Here is a 17,816-nt window from a genome sequence, read left to right as displayed (position 1 = left end):
CCACTGTTTTCCCATCTATTTGCCATGAAGTGATGGGACTGGATGCCATGATCTTAGCTTTCTGAATGTTGAGCTTTAAGCCAACTTTTTCACTCTCCTCTTTCACTTTCATCAAGAGGCTCTTTAGATTCTTCTTCACTTTCTGCCATAAGGGTGGTGTCATCTGCATATCTGAGGTTATTGATATTTCTCCTGGCTGGTCAGTTACCTCGGTATTTTCAACTGTGTTCCAGACTCTTCCTGCAACCTTGGCAACCAGCTTCCACCAGGGGTGTGGTCACTGGAAGACATAGATGCGAGACCTGGGATGCCACTCCTTCCTCATATCCTTTTCTGGCAATGTTTCCAGCACTACCTGCATCTCCTCTACCTTTCTGGCTCCCATTAGATAGGCCCTCCTTCCACAAATCCAGCTTCTGCTGGGTGGTCCAGCTGGTACTAACATCTGTCCCTCTATCCCAGTGGTATGCCCCAGTAAATGCTCAACAACTGGTTCTCTTGATAGGAAGTAAAGTTCTGATTTGAAATGTTTGCCAGTATCTGTGGTGTAAGTCGGAGAAGGCAATGGCACCCCATTCCAGTACTCTTGCCTGGAAAATCCCATGGATGGAGGAGCCTGGTAGGCTGCAGTCCATGGGGTCGCTAAGAGTCGGGCACGACTGAACAACTTCACTTTCACTTTTCACTTTTATGCATTGGAGAAGGAAATGGCAACCCACTCCAGTATTCTTGCCTGGAGAATCCCAGGGACAGAGGAGCCTAGTGGGCTGCCGTCTGTGGGGTTGCACAGAGTCGGACACGACTGAAGTGACTTAGCAGCAGCAGCAGCAGCATGGTGTAAATACTTACACTCAGGCTTGCAAAATTCCTGGATTTAACAATTGACTCACAAACCTCTATAAGCTAGCTTCAGCACATCACTGCTCTACCCTAAATCAACCAGCACCTCCCTATTGTTAATCTCTGGGTTTTCACACAGTGCTTACTTAGTTTCTCAACATTTCCAATGTTTTTCTTACTAGTTATTTGTATTAAATCTCTTCTATTAGTTACTTTGTGTGGGCTCTGTTTTCCCAACTATACCCTAAATGTACACTCTTAAGACTAATATTTATTAGAGAAGTGCTTCTCAAAAGTTCCAAAATATAACTCAGTCATGTCACTAAGGATGCTGGAAGCTCAGCTGACACTATTTTTAAAAAGACTTTAGAGATGAAAGAAGCAGTGAATTACCTTACAGTGTGGCACAACTTTCTGATTTCACTGTGCACTGGTAACAAAATGTTTGCAAGCTGGTAGCTGTGTGCAAACACACTTCAAGTAACTCTGTAGAAAAACGCTTTGCAAAAGCAATTTGGCAAATGCATCAAAAGCCCCAAAAGTGTCCTATCCTGTTCCACTAGTTCCACTCTGACAGAATCTCTCATAGGAACTAATCCAAAAGGAAGGGGAAGGCCTTATATCAAAGACGGATCCTGCAGCATTATTTAAAGTAGGGTAATTTTGAAAACAATTAAAAGTGAAAAAAATAGGAAAATGATTAAATAAATCTACTTGATGGGATATAATGCAGGCTTAAAATTAAAATTATGAATATTATAGCAATATGCAAAAAACATTCTGCTATGTAATAAAATCACAAAAGAAAATTTATGTGCATCATAAATATCGTGTAAGAATATGAATGCCAGAAGGAAAAGACTGAAAAGAATATACACAAATAAACAAATGATGTAAAGGGAGTTTTAGGAGATGAAGTCTTTTCCTCTATTTTTCCACAAGTCTCTTTTTCCTAGTGTAGGTTTTCCACTTAGTTTTGTTAAACAAAAAATAAAAGACAGGGAAGTCCACCAACAAAGTCAGGGAGAATATTTAGAAGGGAAAAAGAGACATTACACATTAAGATTCCTGTGAATGCTATTTTATATTTAAAATATAAGCCCTGGATAAGATGGAGGTTAAAGGAAGATCCCCAATCTGCCATCTGTCATTGATTTCCTTGTGTGTTGTTGCCTTCTCACCTACATTTCATCAGCTCACCAACTTTTATCACCAACTTCTATCAAACTATCCTTTCACAGAAGTACCTTTTTTCACATATGTACAAGTAAGGAAACATACTACCTATGAGATCTTCTGAACCTTTTTCTTACTGTTCAGTGAAGACAATGGCCCCAAAAGAAGCACCGGTCAGCTCCATGCAAACACATAGAAAGAGGACTGAAGTCTGTCCTGAGGGATCCAAGCAAGGTATTTGTGTACACTTGCTCTACTCAGCGTGGATCCAAAACCCTCCTCCAAATTCTGCTGGGCATCTCATTCCCTTAGAGACGATAATAATTTCTTCCACAGCTGCATCCCCTATTCCTCCCTATCTCACATTTCACCTGAGATCAGATCTTTTTAAAACATTGTTAAGAGTAGCCAGGTATGGAAGTGACAGTTAGACCATAAAGAAAGCTGAGCACTGAAGAATTGATGCTTTTGAACTGTGGTGTTGGAGAAGACTCTTGAGAGTCCTTGGACTGGACAGGGAAGCCTGGCGTGCTGCAGTCCATGGGGTCACAAAGAGTTGGACATGACTGAGCGACTAAACTGAACTGAACCAGGTACCTAGAACAAAGAAAAAAATATCAACCGCACCCGCCCCCCACAAACTTAAAAACCAGTCCTTGTCCAATTTGTTTCAATTTTAAATAAACCAACAAAACCCAACTGCAGAATTCAACATGCTGTATTGCCACACAAAATACCAAAGGCCACACCAATGGGCACTCTAAGTATAAAATAGCAATAAAGAGCTCAGGCCCTGGAGCTTGACTGGGAAATATTAGCTATTCCACTTATAAACTGGATGATCCTGGGCAAATCCTTAATCTTTCTGTTTCCTCATAGGATTATTGTACAGATGAAATTAGTTGCTTTACATAAAGCACTTAGAACAGTGCCTGATACTTAATAAGCACCCAATAAAGTTTAGCTAATATTAAGTTTATTACCCCAAAATAAGTGTGTGATGTGGCCTCAGTAAAGCAGTCCCTGCTGCCCATCCCCAGGAGATACTATATCCACAATCAGCACACAAATTAATGGTAAATGTCAAAATATCCACAGTATTAAAACATCATGACATGGAAGCAACCTAAATGTCCATTGACAGATGAATGGCTAAAGAAGATACGGTACATACACACAGTGGAACACTACTCAGCCATAAGAAGAAAGGAATATCACCATTTTTAGCAACATGGATGGACCTAGAGATTATATACTAAGTGAAGAAATTCAGATACCAAATGACAAATATCATATGATAGTGCTTATATGTGGAATCTTAAAAAATTATATAAATGAACTTATTTATAGAACAGAAACAGACTCACAGACTTAGAGAATGAATTTTTGGTTAGCAGAGGGGGAAGAATGGAGGGGAGGGATAGACTGGGATTTGGGGATTAACATATACACACTGCTATATATAAAACAGATAATCAACAAGGACCTACTGCACAGCACAAGGACCTCCGCTCAATATTTTGTAATAATATAAATGGGAAACTAATTTGAAAAAGAATAGATACGTATAACTGAATCACTTTGCTCTACACCTGAAACTAACACAACATTGTTAATCAACTATAATATAAAATTTTTAATTTAAATATATAAATAAATTTTAAAAATCATGATACAAGCAGAAATGTGATCATATCCACTTCTAGAATTTTCTGCCTCACCAATATAAACCACCTAAAGACAGGAAATGCCAAAACATTTTCGAATCTCTCCTCCTGCCATGCTTCTCTCCATTTCACTGGACATGCCTACCTCGAACCACTGCCCGTGGGACTGCATCTTGAGGATGACACAGGGGTCTGGTTTGGAAAGGGCATCTCTGTCGGAAATGCCTTTGCATGCCACACGTAGTTCAACTTTGGTCAGGCAGGGGCTGTTAAAGATTCCCAGTGTATTGGCAGCTGACTCATAAATGTTGCTCATCTTCTTCATTCTGTTTTAGGCAAGAAAAAGAGGAAAAAAGACATGCCAATCACTACAGTATTTGTCAAAAGAGAAAATCTCTCAATCACCCTTCAGGAAAATGTTAAACACACACTTTTGAGTACTGAATATATTACTTATCTAGCAGGGCCAGAGTTCCAGTGAAACAAACAAACAAAACCAAAGAAATAGGTGCTAATGCACTTGGCTAAGAACACTATTTTCTTATATGATTTGCATAGATTTGCATAGTAAAATTTTTAGTCTATGAAATTATATTAATGAATTAGTGCAGCAGACTGAAAACCTTAATCAGCTCTCTAGTAAGAGCATGGCTTGTGTGAAATTTTACATAGTCGCTAGTTCATCAATTTAACCACATTCCAAGATGTTAAGATTTCCCCCAAATCCAGCTTCTGTGTGATGGCACAGAGAAGGACAATTTTCCCTTCTCCAAACTCTGGCCTCCTTTCCAAGATGTTTTCAGCAAACCAAGTCCAAGAGAGACTCAGCATCTGATCTCCTGATTCAAATGCACAAGTCCATTTTCATAAGTCCATTTCCCTTCCTTGCTCCTGCTGCCATGTCAGAAATGCGACTGTGACCATTTAGGGACAGCATAAAGCCTAACCCATGGAAACAGCTGCCACAAGTAATAACTGCAGCCCCCCTTCCTGTCTTCATATGGTCACCTTTCACTGACACTTTGCATGACCGCAGCTCAGGATTACAGGCAACTCTGAGCCCAGCAATACTCTCCTCTTCTGAGAAGGGCTGGGCCTGTACAGACGTTGACAGATTCTCTCCAGGGTGAAATCAATATCCTTCCTATGAAATTCTGCTTCCCTGTAGATTCCTTATGAGAAACTACGCTGGAGTCCCACAGTGGAATTTCTTCATCTATAAATAAGGATAATCCATCCCTCTTCCTTCCCTTTTTCACAAATGTTCAGTGAATCCCCTTGGTATCTGGTACTACAATAGTCTTGAGTACACTGTAACCTCTTACACATACATGTACCCACACACCTGCACACACATACCTGTACACACACACACCTGTACACATACACACATACACCAGCTGGTCTCTCCAAACTTAGCAGCTAGCTCCATGCCAAAGCCAATTTTTCCAATGTGACAATGCCTCTCGTTCATAGCAGATATCACTGGAATTTTCTCTCCCAATCTTGCATCATAAGGCTCTCTACTCTCCCTCCCTTGTACATTCCAAGTCTTTTTGCTGTGCTGAGCTTAGTTGCTCAGTCGTGTCCAAGTCCTTGTGACCCCATGAACTGTACCTGCCAGGCTCCTCTACCCATGGGGATTCTCCAGGCAACAATACTGGAGTGGATAGCCATGCCCTCCTCCAGGGGATCTTTCCAATCCAGGGATCAAACCCAGGTCTCCTGCATTGCAGACAGATTATTTACCATCTAAGCCATTAGGGAAGCTAAAGAATGCTAGAGTAGGTAGCCTATCCCTTTTCCAGATGCTCCTGACCCAGGAATCAAACTGGGGTCTCCTGCATTGTAGGCAGACTCTTTAACAGCTGAGCTACCAGGGAAGCCCTCCAAGTCTCGAGTCCCCTATTTTATTTAATTATTGTGAACAGATGGTTTTTCCCATATATGCTGAAGGGAAGTTGAACTGAATCCCAAAAAGTTATGTCCTAGAACTGAAATGGGCAAACTATGGCCTCTGTGCCCAATCTGTCTTGCCACCTGCTTTGATACATTAAGTTTTGTTGGAACACAGGCCTTGTCATGCATTTACATAGTATATGCGGATACCTTAATAGATGGCAGCTCAGAGTACTTTCAACAGAGGCTGCATGGCCTGCAAAGCCTGAAATACCTACTCCCTGGCCCTCCCAATCAGAAATGTTTCCCAATTTCTGCTCTAAAATATCAGGTAAGGGGAGTTTGCAGTTGGAAAGAGTTGGGATTCTGTTTCAATATGTGCTATGGGATTAGTTTGAGGGTGAGAGCTGCTCTATCCTCTATCACAAAGAAAATCAATAGGGAATTTGGGACATTCGCTTTTTACATACGAAGAAATCCAAGCTCAGAAGGGACTGGGTACCTTGACTATGTCACACAGTTATTCTAACAGCAGAGCTAAGACTGGAATGCCAGTTTTCTATCTCTTCGCCCACACTATTATTTATCATATGTAAAATGGTTGACTGAAGAATTGTTTGAATCTACCAAGCAACAGTGAATACGACAATATCCTTGACTTATTTCAACTTCCATACAGAATCATTCTATTTTTAAATACATTTTATTCATATGTAGAAAATGCATAAATCATAAATGCACAGCTTAGTAAATGATGGTTCCTCTATTTTTACAGACAGTGAGCAGACCAATTATTAGAGCAACATAGAAGGCAGAGAATATATGAACTTTGATTTATAAAAAGGGACAGAGAGGAAAAATAGACAAGTATGAGGATGGCTTTGTATCAGACAATATTGGAAAAAAAATTTTAACTATCAACCTTTTGATAAGGACAGCTTATCCTTCATGAATTCTGCTTTCACAAAGCATTAATTGGCTCCTTGGATCCACACTGCTCTGCTGAGTTCTGAGTGGCCTCTTCTATCTCTGGGAGGCACTGCTGCCTCTTTCTAACTGGCCCTATCCATATAGACTTATAGCCATGTCCATCCCCTCCATACCTCCCCCCACCACTGCTTTTTCTTAAACACTGCTTTTTTTAGAGCTGTTTTAGGTTCATAGCAAAATTGAGAGGAAGGTTCAGGGATATCCTATATGCCACCTTTTCATCTCCATTATGTTGGTATTGGTGATGGACAAGGAGGCCTGGCATGCTGTGGTTCATGGGGTCACAGAGTCGGACACAACTGAGCGACTGAACTGGACTGATGTTTGTTACAATCAGTGAACCTCCATTGACACACCATAGTCACCCAAAGTCCACAGTTCACATCAGGGTTAATTCTTGGGGTTGCATGTTCCATGAGTTTGGACAAATGTATAATAATGTGTACACCCATTATAGTACCACACCGAGTAGTTTCGCCACCCTAACAATCCTCTGTGCTCTACTTATTCATACCTCCTAACTCCTGGAAACCACTGATTCTTTTTACTGTCTCCACAGTTTTGCCTTTTCCAAAATGTCACAAAGATGGGAACCTTTTCAGTCTGGCTCCTTTCATCCAGGAGTCCTTTCTATATAAAACAAGTGTGGTTATAGAATGGGACACCTACTCTAAGGCTGCATCTCAATTATGGGATGTGATGGAAAAAAGACTGTCAAGACACATAGTTCCTTCCAGGGTCAAATCCTGGCTCCTTCACTCACTATGTAAACTTGAACAGGATCTTAACCTCTCTTGTGGTGATACCTACCTTGAAGCCGATATGAAGGGCAGATTAAATAATACATGTAAAGTGATTAGCACAATGCCAAGTATACAGTGAAAGTCGCTCAGTCGTGTCCAACTCTTTGCGACCCCATGGAATGTAGTCCATGGAATTCTTTAGGCCAGAATACTGGAGTGGGTAGTCTTCCCCTTCTCCAGGGGATCTTCCCAACCCCATGGGTCGAACCCAAGTCTCCCCCATTGCAGACAGATTCTTTGCCAGCTGAGCCACGAGGGAAGCCCAAGAATACTGGGGTGGATAGCCTATCCCTTCTCCAGCAGATCTTTCCAACCCAGGAATCAAACAGGGGTCTCCTGCATCACAGGCAGATTCTTTACCAAGTCAGCTATCAGGGAAGCCCAAGTATACAGTAGATGCTCCAAAAGTAGAGCTATTATTATTGTAATTTGACTGCTCTCAAGATTAAATCACTCATTCTCCCACTGCCAACTGGAACTTTCTCAGATTTTCTGCTATTACTCTAGGCTCAAGCTTCTACTTGACCCCTTAAATTCATTCTGTCTTTTCAGCCCACAGTCTGGGTATTACACTTTCCACCTAAGAGCACAGAGCTGCCTCTCAAATCAGTAGTTGGGAGATTCATATACATTGATTAGCTGATAACTCTCACATGTTTTGAAGGCAGATAGTAAAACATGTGACAATTTGATCACATAGGCCAAAAGCTGTCTAAAATAATTTAAAACTATTAGGAAAGCTTCTTTCATGCCATAACCATGAATGACATCCTAAGCCTTAAGTGTATGTAGTATTCTATAGTATTCTGAGCCATTCAGTTCAGTTCAGTTCAGTCACTCAGTCGTGTCCAACTCTTTGCAACCCCATGAATCGCAGCACGTCAGGCCTCCCTGTCCATCACCAACTCCCGGAGTTCACTCAAACTCACATTCATCAAGTCGATGATGCCATCTAGCCATCTCATCCTCTGTCGTCCCCTTCTCCTCCTGCCCCCAATCCCTCCCAGCATCAGAGTCTTTTCCAATGAGTCAACTCTTCGCATGAGGTGGCCAAAGTACTGGAGTTTCAGCTTTAGCATCATTCCTTCCAAAGAACATCCAGGGCTGATCTCCTTTAGGATGGACTGGTTGGATCTCCTTGCAGTCCAAGGGACTCTCAAGAGTCTTCTCCAACACCACAGTTCAAAAGCATCAATTCTTTGGTGCTCAGCTTTCTTCACAGTCCAACTCTCACATCCATACATGACCACTGGGAAAACCATAGCCTTTAGTTGGTAGTAAATTTAAATTGTTGATAAGTGAATAAAAAATGAACAGGAGGCACATGTTTAGAGACTTTCTTTTAACCAATTGGGTATATGATCCAAAACTTTTTTAATGAATCATTCTTTTAGACAATGGCAAAGATTTGGAGGATTTAGAGCTTGGAAAATAGATGATGAAATAATCATTCAAGAAAAATCAATCTAGTGCCAATACAATGGTTGAACTGGAGGAGAAAAGAAAACTTATGACTGTCTAAGGCTGTATAAGGTCATTATTTATTTCTGCTTTTCTCATTGATTTCCCCCTTCTTCTTTTGTTCAGGGACCTAAGAGACTGATCTCCACTGAATAACAGACCACTGTTGGCTAGCTTCCTGTTGCTATGGACTGAATGTGCCCCACCCCCAAATTCCAAGGTTGAAATCCTAATCCCTGAAGGTGATGAGATTAGAAGGTGGAGCCTCAAGAGGGTGGAACCCTCATGAATGACATTAGTACTCTTATAAAAAAGACCCACAGAACTCCCCAGGCCCTTCTGCCACATGAAAACACAGTGGGAAAAGAGCTGTCATCTAACCATGATGGCACTCTGATTGTGGGATGTCTAGCCACCAGAAATGTGAGCCAAATCCCGACATGACCCAGGCTTGTAGGGCAACTCCATTTCCAAGGCTCTCACAGTGCTTTGGGAATACAGGTTCTTTCTTTGGCTCCTTCAGGCTTACAGTTATGCTAGAGTTGGGGAACCATAACCCCTCAGATTTGGTTCCAGCTACCCATGAGGTGAGAGCAATGCGTCAAGTCTCTAGAAGAAGGGCAGCTGTGAGCCATTAGCAGCCAACACTCACATCTACTGGGCACTGGAGGATACATGCACTACCTTGATAAAAGGAAACTGGGAAGAGTATCAGCAGGGTCCATTTGACCACAGTGGTTAGTCTACTTTAGGTCAGGGACTACTTCTTATACTTTATTATATCCCTAATAGTGTTCACCTTGATAATATTTCTACACTGATGATGAAACCACTATAGACCCTCACTTTCGGGGGATGGGATATAGGACATACCCATGCACAAGTGAAAGCCATACCTAGATGGACATATTGGAGATCATGAGTTCCTCTGGCTGCCCAGAGGTAGCAGGAGTCCTGACCTTGACTTTGGAGGTGGTATGCAGGCCAGTGAAGTCAGACTGTTTGGCCTTGGCCCAGCTGAAGCTCATGGTTGAAAGGTGATCACAAAATACAGCTCTGTCAACCAGTGATCAGCTACCTCCAGCCCCAGATAAGTGGAGTAAACAAGTAATTTCACACTCTGTTAGAGGACAGGATTAATATGGCCAGATTATCAATACATTTTCCATGGCCTATGTAAATCCATTTGTTGCCTTCTTTACAATACTCTGGTTTTACAGAGACTAATGTGTGCTGAGAATTATTTTGATGAAAGCTGACTTTTGGCTAATTTTAGAAGCAAATTATAATTGTCCTTTCACTTAGAAAACTTATTAAAAAAAAAAAAACCTCTTCAGCATATATACACTCTTTTAACAGGACAAACTGATACTGAAACTTAATTAGTTTCTGAATGAGTTGCAAACAGCACCAAGACAATAAAGAGCCCAAGAGAGAAGAGAATCAGCTCCAGTTCACAGGGGAACAAGCTGAGCAGAGCTTGTCTTAAAGCTGTGTTAAGATTAAGTGCATAATCTCTGTTCTGCCTGCCCTGGCATTATCTAGCCTTTTTAAACGTTGCAGCAGAATGCTACTATGCTGGATGTCTCTATCACACAACATTTTCATTGCAGTGCAAGAAATATGATGGGGAATCTACTATGTGCCTGTGCTGCAGTGGATCCAAGGCCCCAGGCATCATTCACTCAGCTGAGGAGAAAGCAGGTATTATTCCCTCAACTTCTGAATTTCATATTTAACCTACTTGTAGATTAACAGTAACTCTACTCATAGGCGGCAAGCGTGATGATGCATACTAATAAGACAGCCCATCTACTACATATTCATATCCTAGAGCAGCTTCTCAGGCTATGCATGATCATGGGTCACGTGGAAAGCTTGTTAAGACATAGTTCCTGTTTCAAGAGTCTGGAGTAGGGGGCCTGAGACTGTTCCCAGATGTCACTGATCCCACTGCCTATGGACCACACTTGAGTGGCAAGATTGCTGAGTACAAACCAACCATTTATAAAACAAGGCAAACTGCCATTGAGGTTGTTCATCTGAAGACCAGACACTTATGTATGAGATGCCAATAGTCCCCAACCTTTTTGGTACCAGGCACTGGTTTCATGAAAGACAATTTTTCCTGGTGGGGATGGTTTCAGGATAATTCAAGTACACTTGAATTTATGTTCCTATGAGAATCTAATGGCACCACTGATCCGACAGGAGGCAGAACTCAGGCAGTAATGTGAGTGATGGGGAGCAGCTGTAAATACAGATGAAGCTTCACTCTCTAAAGTGCTACTCACCTCTTGCTTTATGGTGTGATTCCTAACAGACCACAGACTGTTACTGGGTACTGGTCCATGGCCTGGGAATTGGGTAACTCTGGTATAGAGGACGAGAGTATGGATCCAGCATTAGAATATTTGATGCTAAAACAAGCTCTGCTACTCCTTGTGTATGACTTTGGCTAAGTTAATTGACTCCTCTGTACCTCAGTTTTAACATCTGTGGAATGAAAATAATGATAGCTCCTGACTTGTAGAGCTGTACTAAATTAAATGAATTAATCCTCATAATGTCTTCAGAACCAGATATAGAACAATGGACTGGTTCCAAATTGGGAAAGCAGTATGTCAAGGCTGCATACTCTCACCCTGCTTATTTAACTTATATGCAGAGTACATCATGAGAAATGCTGGGCTGCATGCAGACAAACTGGAGTCAAGCTGGGAGAAATATCAATAACCTCAAATATGCAGATGACAGCACCTTTATGATAGAAAGTAAAGAGGAATTAAGGAGCCTCTTGATGAAAGTGAAAGAGGAGAGTGAAAAGGTTGGCTTAAAACTCAATACTCAAAAAACTAAGATCATGGTATCCAGTCCCATCACTTCATGGCAAATAGATGGGTAAGCAGTGGGAACAGTGACAGACTTTATTTTCTTGGGCTCCAAAATCACTGCAGATGGTAACTGCAGCCATGAAATTAAAAGACATTTGCTGCTTGGAAGAAAAGCTATGACGAACCTAGACAGCATATTAAAAAGCAGAGACACCATTTGGCCAACAAAGGTCTGTGTGTGAAAGCTATGATTTTTTCAGTAGTCAGGTATGAATGTAAGAGTTGGACCATAAAGAAAGCTGTGTTTCAAAGAATTGATGCTTTTGAACTGTGGTGTTGGAGAAGACTCTTGAGAGTCCCTGGATAGCAAGGAGATCAAACCAGTCAATCCTAAAGGAAATAAATCCTGAATATTAATTGGAGGGACTGAGGCTGAGGCTCCAATACTCTGGCCACCTGATGTGAACAGCTGACTCACTGGAAAAGATCCTGATCCTGGGTAAGACTGAAGGCAGGAAGAGGAAGGGATGACAGAGGATGAGATGGTTAGATGGCCATCACCAACTCAATGGACATGAGTTTGAGCAAGCTCCAGGAGATGGTGAAGGACAGGGAAGCCTGGTGTGCTGCAATCCATGGGGTTGCAAAGAGTTGGACACGACTGAGTGAATGAACAACAACTACTACATTGTTGGTGGGAATGTAAATTGGTATAGCCACTATGCAGAACAGTATGAAGGTTCTCCACAAAACTAAAAATTAGATCTGCCATATGATCCAGCAATCCCACTCCTGGCATGTTTCTGGACAAAACAATAATTCAAAGAATACATACATCCTTATGTTCATAGCAGCACCATTAACAATAGTCAAGATGTGGAAATCCAGCAGCAGACAAATGGATGAAGAAGATGTGATACACACACACACACACACACACACACACACACACACACACAATAATGGAATAATACTCAACCATAAAAAAGAATGAGTAAATGCCATTTTCAGCAACATGGTGGACCTAGAGATTATCATACTAAATTAAGTCTGACAGAGAAAGAAAAATACCACATGTATCAATTGTATGTGAACTCTAAAGTACAACACAAATTAACTTATATGCAAAAGAGAAACAGACTCAGAGATAGAGAACAGACTTGTAGTTGCCAAGGGGGCACTGGGGGAGGGATGGATTGCGAGTTTGGAATTAGCAGATGCAAAGTATTACATATAGAATGGATAAACAACAAGGTTCTACTGCATAGCACAAGGAACTCTATTCAATATTCTGTGATAAACCAAAATGGAAAAAATATGAAAAAGAATGTACATATGTATAACGGAATCAATCTACTATATAGTACAAATTAAGACAACATTATAAATCAACTATACTTCAATTTAAAAAAATGTTTTAAAGAAGACTCTCAATAAAAGTGGCAACTGGGGAATTACACTGCACAACACTTCCTCAAATATTCCTGACTTATCTGGTTTTCCTAAGTGTCACACTGCTATGCTCCTCCCTCTTTCTGGCTATCCCCTCAACTTCCAGGACCATTCTCTCTCAGTCCTCAAAACGTTTAGATTCCTTATTATTTTTCCTTCATAGAGAGCTCTTTACTTTACAAACTAATCTTTCCTCTAGGTTCCTTTCCTCTCACAACTTTAACCATGCTCAAGCCCCCTTGGTTCCTGCTTTCACTGCATAAACACTGAATCTTCCCATGAGAGCTGAAAAGAGAGAAAAGCTGGAAACATTTATACTTTTTGTTTTCATGAAGCCTATAATGTTCTATAAATCTCTTTTAAAAATAGCTTGTTTTCCTAACCACTAACACTAATAACAAACCGCACAGTGTTTCACATGGTTCTTGAAAAAATCTCTTAAGTATTGTCAGCCTCACTTTGTAGATGTAAAAATAAGGCTCATGGTGGTGAAGTCACAGCTGCTAAGTGACAGAGTTAGGAATTAAGCCTGGGTCTAATGGACTCCACAATCTGCGTTTCTGATCATTGCTTATAAAATGATTTATACTCTTAATTAGCTTAACAATTCTTATCCTTCTAGATTATGCAAAGGCAAACTTCAAACTTGTTCCAATTTTAATAAATCTCTAAGGTGTACTGTGTACATTAATGACCTTTTGCTCCAACAGCCTTGAAAAATTCACTTTACTTTCTCCCTTTACTCTCAAGGCAGCCCAAGTCATTTTGGAACTCTTTAACAACAGCATCATCAAGAGGTTGAGGGGTCTGGGAACTCAGTGACCTCCTGATTTCATCAATGGGTTAGAGATGGTGGGGCTACAACACCAGCAAACCTGGAAATAAAACCACATGAACCTCAAAAGGCCATGGTGCTAACGAATAAGATTCAAAATTGACAACATGTGGATTTGAATGTTTTTCTTGAAATGTACCATGTCAAATCACACTAGTGCAGTAAATTATTATTTCAGAAATTTCCTGACTTTCTAATTTGAGACAACCAAGAAACCAAAAGAAAAAAATCCAGCAGAGATTCTATTTCCTGAAAAAGAGCTTTCTTGGTTAAATGTACATGAGGAATCAGATATATCAATGTTCTAGGAACTTCTGGGCTCACAGTTGTGTCTCTGACAATGAGTCATAAAGACGAGATTTTTCTAGAAAGCAATTATGTCCTTTGCATCACATTCATATTAATTTTATAGCACTCAAATGTCACCCAGTTTTAGGAGAACTAGATAGACAAATTTAACTGGATGATTATAAAGGCTGACAGAAAGTTTTAAAAGGGAAACATGAACAAAATGTTAAAGGAAATTGTATGAATGGTTGTCTCTTCCTTTTAACAGCCCTTCCTTTTCCCACCACACCAAAGGCAATTATAGCTTCCTGGAAAAAAAGAGAAAAAGCAAATTTAGATGATGTTTTATTATTTTGGTACTGAAATAATTTCCTCCTGTTTCTCAGGCAACTAAATTTAGCCAATAGAAAAATCAAATCCCACTCTTCTTTTGTTCAGTTATTTTCCTTTCTAATATAATCACAGGGTGGATTCTTCTACTAATGTCATATTAACAGGAAGCTGGAGACTCACAAAATGGATTGTGTGTTTCTAGTCTCATATATGTCACTAAGTTTAAAAGCAAAGAGGAACAACATTATTTTTATGTTCACCAGAAGACACTATAGATAGTATAAGAAGCCAGAATCAAATTTCCTTGAAAAAGCATCATAATAGATCTACTGATGGGTCTTGTTCTGCTCCTGCACCTCGTTTAAGACTTGCTTCTTCTTTGAATGACATCCTAGCATTAATAGGCTTTTGCTTAGTTAGCACAGGGCAGTATCGTGTGTTTTGGGAAAGAAGAAGGGGGTTAGTAGATTACAAAGTATAAAAAATACTACCTCGTAGGGTATAAAACACAACCTCTAGTTCTGCACTGCCCCACAGAAATATGTGATGATGGATATTTTCTTTATCTACACTGTCCAATACAGCAGCCATGAGTACCTGAACTGGGGTTAGTGCATCTGAGGAAATGAATATTTAATTTTATTTCATTTTAAAATTAAATAGCTACCTGTGGCTGGTGGCTACCATAACTGACATGTCCTTGACATACTGTATTAAACTACTGTTCACAGCTTTCTTTTTTCTCCTTTGTTTCTACTGAAGACTAAACCTGAATGCTGCTGCTCAAAAGAACCTTCCAACATGAATGTGATGTCAAGGACCTCACCTCAAAGTAAGTCATGGAAACAGGATTCTTTTATAAAGAAATTGACTTCCCACTCTTTAGTGAGACTGGACACAGAGGTACTATAAGGATTTGATGGGTCCTGGTTTGGTCCATAGGTTTTTCCTCATTTTCCAGGGCAAGTCGATCAGTGGTGAATGCTTACAGTGCTGCACAGAGACAGACTGCAGGAGAAAGAGTGTGGTTGATTAACAGTGGCTGCCGTTCATACAGTTTGGGGATGTAGCAGCTTATGGGAGATACTGGAGTGTGCTTCTCCTTAGAACTTCTTTTTTAAACTTTTTATATTATATTGGAGTTGATGAACAATGTTGTGTTACTTTCAAGTATACAGCAGAGTGATTCACTTATACATATACATGTATTTATTTATTTTTTTTAATTCTTTTCCCATTTAGGTTGTTTCAGAATACTGAGCTATACCTGTGCTATACGGTAGGTCCTTGTTGGTTATCTATTTTGAACACAGAAGTATGTACCTGTTGATCCAAAACTCCCTAGTTATCCCTTTCTCCCAACCTTCCCCATTAACCACAAGTTCATTCTCTGTCAGTCTGTTTCTGTTTTGTAATACATTCATTTGTTTCATTTTTTTTAATATTCTGCCTAAAAGCGATATCATATGATATTTCTCTTTCTGTCTGACTTACTTTATTCAGTATGACAATCCCTAGGTCTCTTTGTATTTCTGTAAATGGCATTATTTAATTCTTTTTAATGGCTGTGTAATATTCCATTGTATTTATGTATCACATCTTCTTTATCCATTCCTCTCTTGATAGACATTTAGGTTGCTTCCATGTCTTAGCTATTGTAAATAGTCCTGCTATGAACATAGGGGCACATGTATCCTTTAGGACAATGTTTTTTTCTCTAGGTATATGCTCATGAGTGGGACTTCAGGATCATATGGATTAATTTCCAAAATTTATAAACAGTACACATAGCTTAATATCATCAAAACAAACAACCCAATTAAAAAATGAACAGAAGACCTGAATAGACATTTCTCCAAAGAAGACATATATGTGGACAAGAGACATATGAAAAGATGCTCGACATAACTAGTTACTAGAGAAATGCAAATAAAAACTACAATGAGGTATCACCTCACATTGGTCAGAATGGCCATCATCAAAAACTCCACAAACAATAAATGCTTGAGAGGGTGTGGAGAGAAGGGAATCCTCCTATACTGTTGGTAGGAATGTAAACTGATGCAGCCACTATGAAAAACACTATGGAGTTTCCTTAAGAAATTAGAACTTTTTTTTTTTTTTTAATGTGGCATTACCTTTATGCTTGATGTGTAATGACCTTTCTATAGAAAGTTTCAAAATGGCAAAACATAAGCTTATGGCCTTGCTAGAGTAGCAATGGATGAAAATAAATGAAAGATGAGACTTGAGGTAGAAGTACTATGTAAAGTGGGTGTGATCTGGGAATGGAGAGAGGACTGCTGGAAAGGCAAGCTGTTCTGCAGGTTAGTATCATTATCTGTCTCAGATATCTGTTGTAAGTACAAATCATGATGCTTCGAAAGCCAAGAGCAGATATGGAAGGTATGGTATCTGCATGTCAGTATTCACATGTGGACACATGCACACATTAATTCTCTCCCTCTCTCTCCAATGAATTTCCAAAGTACAAAGTGGGGCTGCTTTTGTGTAACAATGTGAAAAATTTACATTTAGTGGAGGAGTCTGAAAAGGAAAAATACAGTTTCCTCATGAGCACTGAGAAACTTCAGGCATCTGCTGGCAGCAGGAAGAGATACTGACTGAATAGATCAAGTTTAAGCACCTGGACAAGGCATGTGCAAGACATGATTAGATGACAAAGAAACCTGACAGAGGCCATGTGTGTAGGGGCTGGAAGTTCCAAAGACATCCATCCTCACTGACTTTAAGGAGAATTAGGAACACAGGAAGACCTACAGGTTCCCGTGTAGGCAGAGACACAGCATAGAAACAAACAAGTGCCACAAGAACGACCATAATAGTACCAATGAAACCAACCACAACTGTTCTTGGATATTTGCGTGACCAGCACTGTCCTCAGTGCTGCTAGTTACACCAGCACATTCAATCCTTTCAACAGTTATGAAGGGTAACTCAGTATTATTTCAGTTCTACAGATGAGAAAACTGAGATTCAGAAAATCTAAGTAAAGTCCTAGATCACAGGATTCAATCAGATTCTTTTACCTCCAAAGTTACAGGATTCAGCCTGTAATGTTATTTGGCCTCCCCTGTAAACCTTAACATCCCAGTGCAGTTTCTAATTATACATGAGTCCCTTAAGCCTGACAGTCCCAGAGAGTTATATCTCATTCATTCATCCATAAAATATTTATTTAACATTTCAAATATGTTCTGGGAACCATGCTGGGTAC

The 17,816-nt window shown here is 40.0% G+C and overlaps 1 protein-coding gene across 1 annotated transcript in view; it reads right to left on the bottom strand.

Annotated features, from left to right (window-relative positions):
- The window catches only part of CPNE4 (copine 4), a 690,441-nt gene that overhangs the window by 530,860 nt on the left and 141,765 nt on the right, over positions 1 to 17,816 (bottom strand). The window contains exon 2 of the mRNA XM_070386976.1: positions 3,829 to 4,009. Coding sequence (XP_070243077.1) covers positions 3,829 to 4,008 — 180 coding nt within the window. The 5' untranslated portion in view covers position 4,009. The remainder of the gene's footprint in view (positions 1 to 3,828; positions 4,010 to 17,816) is intronic.

The sequence above is a fragment of the Bos mutus genome, chromosome 1 (genome assembly GCF_027580195.1).
Source record: "Bos mutus isolate GX-2022 chromosome 1, NWIPB_WYAK_1.1, whole genome shotgun sequence".
Classification (NCBI taxonomy): Eukaryota; Metazoa; Chordata; class Mammalia; order Artiodactyla; family Bovidae; genus Bos; species Bos mutus.
This window is presented reverse-complemented; position numbering and strand designations above follow the sequence as displayed.